Genomic DNA, 11,162 nt, shown 5'->3' with positions numbered 1-11,162 from the left:
GGTGAGATTTTATAGAGGGATGATGCAAGCGTAAAATGCATGACATGCAAACTGCTTCACTTCCCACCTACTCTTTGGGTTCTTCTTATTATCATGATTAAGCGGCGTTCATCTCTTGCATGCTAAACAGCGTGCATTGGTGATTCAGCTGAACACTCATGCTTTTTTTTTCTTTCTTTTTTTCGGAAAAAAAAAGCTTAACTAATGTGGTATCCCTAGCTACATATAGGGTGACCAACATCAAAAATCCCATCAAAAGTTTACTGCATTGATGATAATACATGCTATAAGGTATCCACCATTATTTGTGGTGTGCTCGTCACCCACACATATTACTGATGTGTTGTCTTAAATTTATTTATACCATAAGGTTGCAAAACTGGCATGGCTCTGTTTCTGGTTACTGAAACGTGCTATGTTAAATTTATTTTTTAATCAGATGAGAAAGAACATTTAAAGAGGATTGATTTAGCAAAATGATAAAATAGACAAAGGAAAGTAGGTTTTTTTTAGGGGAAGATAAAGGTAAATAAGTTTTTTTAGAAACACCTGTAACTTTATTGATATTCATAACAATTACAGGTACACTGATTTGGACCTAAGATGCAAGAAAATACAAAGTAATTCCTATGACTAAGAATTACAATGAAATCTTTTGAAAGCAACTTCTTCACGGCGTCAATCTCTGCTCCAAAAAATACTCCAAAAGCGTCGGTAAAGAGGCCGCAATTGGACTGGAGCAACAATGTTGTCACTTTTTTACCCGCACGAACATTACCAGTAATGGTTTATGAAAACGCCTTGAGTCGCCCATCCAAAAATATGGGAAGCCTTGATTGAAGAACGTATTTGGGCCAGGGATGATCCCCTAAAAGTGCAGGCAAGCAAATCACTATATCTTCTCTATGGCGTCGATGAAAAATTTCACCTCCGTAAAGAATCAGACCAACAAAAAAAAGGCTGAACGTAACAACATAAAGTGATCAGATCTAAATAATCGGATCTGCGGGGACATAAAGTGAACATAAAGCTCTTGAAGATGTGGCGGCGGCATGAGAAACCCTACGACAAAGGCAACATGGGCCAAACTTGTTTTCTTTCTTGGACAATATTATTAGGGATGAAACAAATAAAAACACCTTTTTTTTTCCTGATCGCAACATGGGCCAAACTTGTTTTTTTGGGGGAACGCGTGAAGCTTGGGCTCAGCGGGTGACATGACTGTGGGCTGGGCCAACGGAGAAGATGCAGGAACGTGTCGCTCCGGCTCCGGGATTGCTCAGTCAGATCCATCAGAGAGCACCGAGCGAGCCAAAAAAAAAAAAAACGATCCCTTCCTCTGTTGTCTTCCCCACCACTCTCCTCAGGCGCCCGAGCACCTCCCCGCACTCAACCTCGGATTCGCGCCGCCGTTTCGGCGCCCCGCCGCCCCGGCGGACCCTGCTCGGCCGGAGCCGGTAAGCGCCCCGCTCCCCGACGGCCCCTTCCGTCGCCGTCCCTCTCGTTGTTTCTCTCGTGTCTTAGGCGGGATGCTGCGTCGGGGCGCTGATTAGCGGGGCGTGCGACGGAGACGCTCCGCCGATTCGGGCTCAGACGCGTGGGTTTGTAGTAGCTGCGAATGGAGCTCCCGGGGCAGGGGGGCGCCGCGCTTAGTTAACTCTGGGTTAGGTTTTGGCTTGGCGCCGGTCTCCTCGGCAGCGGCGTCTGGGCGAGTTCCTCTGGAGCACTTTGTGATGCTCGGAGTCGGAGGCCGGCTGTTTGGGCGTGGCCAGGCCAGTTTCGACGCTCGGTTCGCGTCCCACCTTCGCTCCATTTTGTCAATTTTGGTTTCGACACCCACGATAGCTATTGGGCTCACCGTCAGACAGTGTTCATTCTTCAGTTATCCAATGCTAGCAATAGTTCCGGCTTCTGATTTCTGGGTCCTCTGTGACCCCTTCAGCCAATCTTTTCGAGGGCTGCTGCATATAACTATGGGATGTTTGGCGCGCCGTCCGATAGCGTTTCATTCATTCTTCAGCTATCGGTGTTAGCAGTAGTTCCGTGTCGTGACCCCCTTTTTTGCCAATATGTTTGGACATTGGACATTGGAAGGATTGTTGGTGTATGGTGCATTTGTGTGTCGTTTCATCAAAAGGCGGAACCGTTAGCATTATCGTGTTTGCTTTCCTTGGGACTGATTCAGCTCCTGGAGCAAATTATTAGCCTTATGTTTGTAACTTATCATCTATCACATTATGTTTCTGCATTTATAAGCTGTGGTTGGGCTCATGTTTCATGCTGTTTCGTAACCAGGACGTGCCTCACGTGGTTGTGTTGTATAAACCTGCACTCTGATGATACGTGTGGTGACCACAGAGACAGTAAAATTGGCTTTCTGAAAACAAGAGATGGTAAGTTACCACATTGCCTGGTTGGGCTGGGGAAATACATGGTGTCTTTTTTCTTCTTCTTTACTACGAGAAGCAATTTCGTATAAACTACCCGTCTGGGGATTGGTAGTTACTCACTAACTAACTCCTCTTCAGTTTGTTCCTAAAACAGATAACCAATCTGATCTCGAGGGGCCGCATAGAAACGCTGGGCCGTGGCTGTGCTCCATTTGCTCGCAGCAAAATGATACGAGCTGTATGTCCTGTGAGGTATGCGGCGTTCTTCGGGATTTGTCACTGTATTTCAATAACTCCAATGAACCTGAAGGTGGAGGTATGTAACATAATTCTTGTTGCATTCCCTGGCTCATTTTTGCTTTTATTCCTGTGGTATAGTATAACTGTTGTTGTTTAGCCTGTTAATTTAGTTGAGTTTCTCTCCTGAAATATAGCTAAACGTAGAAACAAGCATTCTGGTGTATCTGTACTGGCAAGATCTCTTTTCGCACCATCTGGTCCAAAATCAAAAGCCGTTGTTTTCTCCGATGGATTTCGAGGCAACAAAAACGCAACAGGACATATGCAAGCTTCCTTGGGTACTCTGCACAAGACATACATGACACATAAGCAGCGCCATAACATAGGTACATTACACCTCTACACCAAGCAAGTATTACTCTGTGCAGCGTATCATCCATATTCTTGCAGCTTTATGTTCCATCTAATATGTACAGAAATCAATGTGTATTCATAACTAGACATGTCTTTAGCTAGTTTAAATCCTCAATGCAGGCAATATTAGCATATGTTGACTAAGCCACAATGATGGTAACTTTTGCTTATCATTAATTCATTATAAGATATGGTAAAGAAAACTAACTGTCCTGGCGGATTATAGCTAGCAGTTCAAACCAGACCTTCTTACCTCTTCTACACAAGAGTTGTAGCAAGAAAGTGGGTGGTGGATTATGGGCCTTTTGATAGATTTGCCAAAACTTCTTCAGAGGGTACACAGTAACTTAGCAGATTGAACGTATGAGCTTTATGTCTAATACATGGCTTATGAAATATGCTTCCTCTAGGCCTTAAGAATAATTTCAATATCAATGTGAATGTTTAATTCTATTGCTTGGAATTTAGGTAAACATTCATATAATGGACTAGCTGTTCTTTTATAGGAGGTCCATATCTTATAGTTTTATAATGTGTGTTAGGAATATACTTAATTATTAGCCTGTTTGCTTGATATCGTTCTGTTTCCTGGATAGATTAGTGGAGACACCTGGAACATGACTGCATTATGTTGATATTGACAGTGCCTTTCAAGTTTGATATACCATCTCCTGATGACATGGTCTCTACAGGCTTAAAATCGTCCAGACATTTGCGAAAAGGTAATCTTTGTAGTGTTTTCTCTTATTCTCTTGACTACTTAAAAGATGCATCTAAACATTTAGTTCAAGAGAATCAAGAGAACTTTATTTTGTATCTTTTTGTTTGCAAGCTCATGTGGAACTTTTGTAGTTGATAACGATTTGACTAATCTCACATCTTTAAGCATAATCAGTGAATCTGTTTATCATGTGGAGAGCAACTATATGCCAGTGTGACCAAAGAACCTTGCACTGGTTCGTGGACCTTGGCGCAGATACCATTTGGTCCAATGTTACTATCAATGTGCCAATCTACTGCCTCTAATCTGCTTTTAATATTCTAAATTAAAGTCAATTTCCACACTGCAAGTGTTGTGGTTATTTATTACTCCCTCCGTCCGGAAATACTTGTCATCAAAATGGATGAAAATAGATGTATCTAGAACTAAAATACATCTAGATACATCCATTTCAATGACAAGTATTTCCGGACGGAGGGAGTACTTGGTAGTGTTGCATATTGACTCATTCATACCAGTTGATACAGCTGTTCCATCTGTAGATATCCCCGGAAAGATGGTGATGGGTGATGATGATCTTGTAGTTGAGAAGGATACAAGTACAGACCCAAGTTCATCAGTGAAGTTGGATGAACTTGGTGGAAATAGTAGCACTGTTGCCGCCAATACTCAGAACGAAACTCTTATTTTGGACAATGAGCTACAACATTTGAGTTTAGAGAGGAAGCCAAAAAACAGTAAAACCAAGATTAAGAAGCCAGTTCCTGTTTCACAATACAAGCCAGAACCGTGGATGCTACAGGGCGAAGATCAAGACATGCCTAGACAACTAAATCTTGCTATTGTAAGTGACCATCTATGCATTACATACTTGCTGTTCTACTATTTTTTTTCCTGAAAGGTATTTAGTCGGTATTGTCCTGTGCTTAATCTCTTTGGATGCGTTAAATTGGAATTATTGCTAGGTTGGTCACGTTGATTCTGGCAAATCAACATTATGTGGTAGGTTGCTGCATGCCCTGGGTAGAATTTCAAAAAAGCAAATGCATAAGAATGAGAAAGAAGCGAAAGAAAAGGTCAGTTTAATGATCAATATTTTCAGCCTCTGTTTTCGTATGTGTACACATCTCTGTATTTGTAACCTTTGTTTTTCAGGGAAAAGGGTCGTTTGCATATGCTTGGGCAATGGACGACAGTGCTGATGAAAGGGCACGTGGCATTACGATGAATGTCGGTGTAGCATACTTTGACACCAAAAATTACCAAGTTGTTATGCTCGACTCCCCTGGTCACAAGGATTTCGTTCCTAACATGATATCTGGAGTGACGCAAGCTGATGCAGCTGTCCTAGTTGTTGATGCCTCTCTTGGATCATTCGAGTCAGGCATGGGCGTTAATGGGGTTGGTCAGACAAAGGAGCACTCACAGCTTATTCGAAGCTTTGGTGTCGAGAACTTGATAGTTGCTGTCAATAAGATGGATTCAGTGGAATATTCGGCAGAACGCTTCAATTATGTGAAATCACAACTTGGCATTTTTCTCCGATCTTGTGGCTATAAAGAGTCAGCGATAACCTGGGTTCCTTTGAGTGCGATGGAAAATGAAAATCTGGTGACAGCAGCTTCAGATACTCGTCTCTCATCATGGTAATAAGATATTCTGCATGGTAGACCTCATCGCATTATCTCTATTTCGCCAACTTATGGTCATCAGTATATAATCAATATATGCTTGTCAGGTTTCACGGGACTTGCCTTCTGGAAGCAATTGACTCGTCAGCACCACCTCCTCGTGATGTTTCAAGGCCACTACGGCTTCCAATTTGTGATGTTATTTCATCCCATGTGCTGGGGCAAGTGGCGGTTTGTGGTAAAGTGGTGTGTGGAGCAATCGGAAGTGATTCCAAGGTAAAGCTCTGAATTTGTGTCCTCACAGTTAGTCATACTAGTTGGTTTCTGAATTATTAATTTCATCGCATTTGTTTCGGAGGAGAATGCCTGCATGATAATATCGATATGCGCTGCAAACAAATCTACTCGGTTCAATAATTGCAGTTAGTTATCTTGCTTCGACTTCTGGAGCTGTTGTGTGATATCAAAAAACTCCTTTTTGCAGGTCCTTGTGATGCCTTCTGGAGAGCTAGCTACAGTGAAAATCATCGAGCGGGACTCCTCTCGTCTCAGCTTGGCAAGAGCCGGCGACAACATTGCGATTGGACTGCAAGGGATCGACCCGATCCATGTGATGTCTGGTGGAGTTCTGTGCCATCCGGATTACCCCGTGTCGGTGGCGTCTTCCCTGGAGCTGAAGATCCTGGTGCTAGACATCACCGTACCTATACTGCCCGGCCTTCAGGTATGTAGTAGCAAGCAACCACTGACCATGCATTGTGAGAGAATTCAATAGAGTTACTAATGCCGTGCCATCGCACAACGCACTGACTGCTACCCAAAATTGTCCCCAGTTTGAGCTCCATGTGCACCACGCGAAGGTGTCGGCGTCCCTGGTGAGAATCGTGTCACTGCTGGACCAGAAGACTGGCAAAGCCTCAGCGAAGAAGCCGCGGATGCTCACCGCTAGACAGGCTGCCATCATCGAGGTACGTCGCGTTACATGTGCGCCCTTACAGCAGATGAGTCTGAATGAGTGCCTGGTGATCGTCTGTGGTGCCTGTTTTGTCCAGGTGAAGCTGGAGAGGGAGGTGTGCGTGGAGGAGTTCGCGACCCTCAAGGCCCTGGGCCGGGCGTTCCTGCGGTCGCAGGGGAGCACCGTCGCGGTTGGCGTCGTGCAGGTACAGGGGGAGCGAGCAGAGCAGGCTTCTTAGGGCGCGTTGGTTAGGTCCATCCTGTAGGAGCAGAGTTGTATAGACAGACAGACACTCGTCGTCAGGTCAGGGGTGCGTGAACCTGAACGTTTTTGGCGGACCGGACCAGTTTACTTGGCTGGAGGATCTGGTCGAACTCGAAGCAGCGGCACCCACTCGCTCACTGTTCGCGCACTGCCGCTCCCCGTGCGCGTGGACGGCGGCGGATTTATGGGCGCCACGCGCGGGAGGTGACCCTCGCCCGACGGGCCGGCGCCGTGACCCGTGCGGTCTGCTTTTGGGTCGGTGCCTCTGCCGGACGCGGCCGTGCGGTGCGGCCGGCGGAGGTGGTGGTTGGCGCGTCGAGTTCTGGGGAATCCGATGTGCATCCGGAACAGGAGGCGTCCGCGTCTCATGTGCCTGTAGACAGACACTCATGAGTGATGAGGGGATTCCTCCTGTTGCTGTTGGGTTGGGCGTTGGCGCTGCTGCCGCGTCCGCATCTCCTGTAGGCAGTCACTGATGAATTCCTCCTGTTCCTGTTGGGCGTGGACCGCGTGGCAGCTCGCGCGTAGCAAGCACGAACTTCTGAGTTGTGACTGCTGAACGGTTAAGCGCTGGCCTGAGGATATTTCTGCTTGTGAGAGGGCCATAGCTCACATGGGTCTTCACGACGACACATGCGTCCACCATTATGCAGCCGAGCTTAGCTGCTAGTACATTCATATATCTATCTATCTCTATCTCTAATCTCTACACATCTAATAAAAGGATCGATGAGAGCTAGAGCTAGAGCTCCGAATAATTGAGCCGTACGAACAATGATCGATGTACGTCCCCTCTGCTTGCCCTTGCGCTGCACTGAACTCAACCATTATTCTCCTCGTTACCTTATCTTACTTTATTAATCTGATTGGGCCGTGCTCACTGGCTGGTCGACATGTCCACGTTGCGAGCTTCACCGTCCGTCCCGTCCGGCCGTCCCCGTCCGTTGAGGTCGTCGCTGATTTCCTTCCGTCCGACATGTCCACGTTCAGCACGTCCACCGATCGAGCTATCTCAACTGAAGCTATCGAGCTAGATACACTAGCACGCTACTTATATATCTCAGTAGAGTGTAAATGACAGAGACGTTCAGTATGCCTGCCGGCCGTGTGTGCTACTATCTATGTAGTAGTGAGTGCTGACAGGCTTAGGTCACCAGACACGAGCGCACCGTTCCAGCTTCACCAGTTCAGGATTAGTTAACTCGGCATCTGCACACATACATTTGTTTAACACTTCAAGGCAGCAGCACAGCTCACTTGTTTGCTGCTAGCTACTACTCGTGATCAGTCACCTTCAAGGAGCTCGTGATGTACCCGTAAAAAAATGATAGAGCTCGTGATCTCACCGAGCTAGGTGTATAATGATCCCCGGGAGTAGTATGATGGCTGCGTCCACGGTGTCGAAAGAACGGAAGGTCGTTGGCTCGCAGCAGTTGGAGTGTTGGGGTGCTGGACCCTGGGATTTGGACCATCCAACCGACCGGATGCAGTCGGAATCGAATGGCATGGACGGAGTGGACCCGTGTCGATCGATCTAAGATTGCCTACGCGCGTATGTAATCATGCCCTTGATGTCGACGTTCACGCGATTCACCAAGTTCTATCTCAGCCACCGAGAGGTGGGGGAAACATACAGATCAACATTGAGGCACCACTTCAGCTCTACTATGCTAGATTTGCGCATTCTTAGCGACAACGTCTCGACGGTGAGGGTGGCGTTGCACAGAGTACAAGTCCACACGGCTGCATCTTCCATCCTTAGCTACCGTGATGACGATGATAGTGCCGAGTGATTTTTTGTCATGGGCTCACCCGTTTCAATGTTATGTGACCACGATCTTCTTCGTCGACAAATGTGGCGGAAAATTAGCGGTTTGCTGACTTCCCATGCCAGGGTTGTCCCTGGCCAACAGTTTGGTTTTCTGCTTTTGAGTCACCGTGGAAAGTCGAAAACTCGAGATGTGAAATAGTATGAAACCAGAGACGACGACCTCGAAGAACGTTGATGTAACTTTTAGTTTTATCGTGGTTTTTTACCAGAGAGGACGACCTCAAAGAACGTTGATGTAACTTTTAGTTTTATCGTGGATTTTTATTTTTCATCTTCATTGTAATTTGTCAATCAGGTGTGCTATTTTGAATCAATCAGGAAAAAGTTGTGCATGCACTTCAAGTTTTCCTTCTTTCGAAGACATTAACACGAGGGTTAGAATTCTCACATGTCTGCTCCAATTGTTAATGAGAGGAGGTGGGATTGGCTTGCGCTTTTGATGGACGGATCTTTCACATTCGACGATGGCTCAGCAGCGACAAGCATGATCCGAAGAAACAACAAGGGTGAGGTTGTCTTTGCTGCCTAACAATTTCTATTTTATTGCAATGACACCTTGAAAGGTGAGATTCAAGCAATAATGATGGGAGGGTCGCTAGCACTGCAATGGTCTAGCCTTTTTATTCTGGTGCAATTGGAGTGGGTGGTCGGTCTATCTTCTATGCCGAATGCTTCCCTCATCAAATCACCATTTGGAAATCCGGTAACGGAAATCAAGAACTTCATGGTAGAACGGGAGTTTAAACTAGTAAAAATAGGTAGGTCTCATAATAGGGGTTTTCATTGTCTTGCTAATTATGCTCGCACAGTCCGTAGCACTGTTTGTTGGTTGCATCGCCGCCTTCTATTCTTGATCTTGTATTAGCTCTGTTGCTATGGAATAAAGCTCCCTGATTCATGCAAACAAGAAAAACTCTGCTCCAGCTGTAAATCCATACACACATATGCCATGTTGGCTTCCCGGTCCACGTGTTTGTTGATGTCGTTGATCACTTGGTTGCTAGCTTGGCCATGTCAGCATGTCAGTCAGTCGATTGGTGTGCATGGAGGAGTTCTCAACCCTCAAGGCCCTGGGCCGGGCATTCCTTTGGTCGCAAGGGAACAACATGGGGTTCGGCATCGTGGCCCATGCAGGCATAGGAGGAGCGAGCAGAGCAGGCCTAGGTTGCGTGAGATCAAAACTATGCCTATGAAGACGGAGAAGATGGACCGATCATGAGATTATGCTGCCACCCATGTTGCGACCAGCGAGGTTGTATTTAGTTAGCACAATTTCTCTCCGAAAATACTACATGAAAATCTTAATTTTTAGTGGCATCTTCGATTTTCAGATTAGTTTATTATTGTCCACTGGAATGTCTGTGTGCGAGAGTGCACCGTACATACAGCCAACTGTGACGGACCAAGACGTAGTAAGATTACAGCGAAACACATCCCGACCTTGTGTCAAGTTAATTGAATCCAAACGGAATAGAAGATGTTGCCATCACACATGTCAAGGGCCAATCAAATCCCTCCTAAATGATATATCTAGTGGAGAACTGCTCAACACGCGCGCAAGAGTATCATTCTTATCGCGTACAATGCAGTACACTGTTCCCAGAGAGTGGCATTTTCTAGTCACTTGTCCTCTAAAAAATGTATCACCTAGCCGGCCTTTATCGCGAAAAATTCTAGGTGGAAAAGATGTTTCTTTACGGCCATCAATAAGTTCATCTGCACATTGTAAGTTCACTGTCTAATGAATCTGTTTATTATTATATCAGAAAAAACTATCAAGGAATATGTCAAGAGATTGCAGCAGAATCTGCCCTGTCGTTGTATGTTTTGTAAGTGTAGATGGTTACATTTCGATGACTACTGATGTTAGATGCTTTGTCAACTTAGAACTAATTAATGTTTTTCATGGCGAATAGTTATTATAGTAACATCACAATCATTGTTCTTCTTTTCTATTAATAGTTATTATAGCACCAATTTATATATTTTTAGTGCCAATTTATTTACATGGATTGACTTCCATAAATAGCTCAACGTTTTGTGGGTTTGATGGTCCACCGTAATATATAGAAGCATCGGGAGGCATTGTAATCACCGATGAAGAATGATATCCATTCAGACAAGAATGGTGTCCCTCGATTGAAGATCAATAAATTTAACTTATCTTTTCTAGCTGTCTTGTTTTTAGTTAGACATGAGCAAGTACATTGTTAGTAAGACTAGTTATAGTGGAGAGTAATTTAGACTATCAACATGCATGTGTTACTAGTCTATGTTACTACCTTCATAGTGGATAGTGTCATATGCATGATCACATAGAGAACTTCATTTATTACTTTGCAGAATCATTTTTATGGGAAGTGTTATATGATGGTAACATCTTATGTTACTACATTTCTCACTCTCCTTTTGTAATTATTTTTCACATCACTTTTTATGCGTATATGGTATGCTTGTTACTTCTTATGTTACTCCCGCTAGGAGTAGTCTAAGGAGTGCATTTGACTCAAATTTCTTAAATTGGCTTTTAATTCCAAAATTGCATGTCAAAATTTTGTTAATTTATCTGATTTCTCTTAATAAAAGAGGCTATGATACACTACTAGGGAAAACCTTATACACAGAAATTTAGCAACACCGCGGGTCAAAAAAGAGCGCTGGTGCTAAATAGCAGTAGCGATTGGCGAAAAACCGCGCTACAGATACAACTTTAGCA

At 44.8% G+C, this 11,162-nt stretch overlaps 1 protein-coding gene across 5 annotated transcripts; it reads left to right on the top strand.

The window, feature by feature from the left end:
• The first annotated feature begins 1,313 nt into the window (after window positions 1-1,313).
• On the top strand, window positions 1,314-8,697 carry LOC123047409 (HBS1-like protein). Of its 5 annotated transcripts, none has more exons than XM_044470951.1 (11): window positions 1,314-1,457; window positions 2,296-2,393; window positions 2,529-2,706; window positions 2,825-3,016; window positions 3,689-3,766; window positions 4,293-4,609; window positions 4,731-4,841; window positions 4,921-5,411; window positions 5,504-5,672; window positions 5,881-6,120; window positions 6,230-8,697. In XM_044470951.1, exons 2-11 carry the CDS (start codon window positions 2,391-2,393, stop codon window positions 6,587-6,589), a joined length of 2,139 nt encoding a protein of 712 aa, XP_044326886.1. In that variant the 5' UTR covers window positions 1,314-1,457; window positions 2,296-2,390; the 3' UTR covers window positions 6,590-8,697. The 5 variants fall into 5 exon arrangements, with proteins under 5 accessions (XP_044326886.1, XP_044326888.1, XP_044326887.1 ...); XM_044470953.1 differs by lacking the exon at window positions 1,314-1,457 and having other exon boundaries at window positions 2,295-2,393; window positions 6,230-6,364; window positions 6,449-8,697; XM_044470952.1 differs by lacking the exon at window positions 1,314-1,457 and having other exon boundaries at window positions 2,295-2,393; window positions 4,308-4,609.
• The last annotated feature ends 2,465 nt before the right edge of the window (window positions 8,698-11,162 follow it).

This window comes from Triticum aestivum, chromosome 2B, assembly GCF_018294505.1.
Source record: "Triticum aestivum cultivar Chinese Spring chromosome 2B, IWGSC CS RefSeq v2.1, whole genome shotgun sequence".
Lineage (NCBI taxonomy): Eukaryota > Viridiplantae > Streptophyta > Magnoliopsida > Poales > Poaceae > Triticum > Triticum aestivum.
The sequence above is the reverse complement of the archived record's forward strand: the minus strand, read 5'-3'. Positions and strand labels throughout refer to the sequence as shown.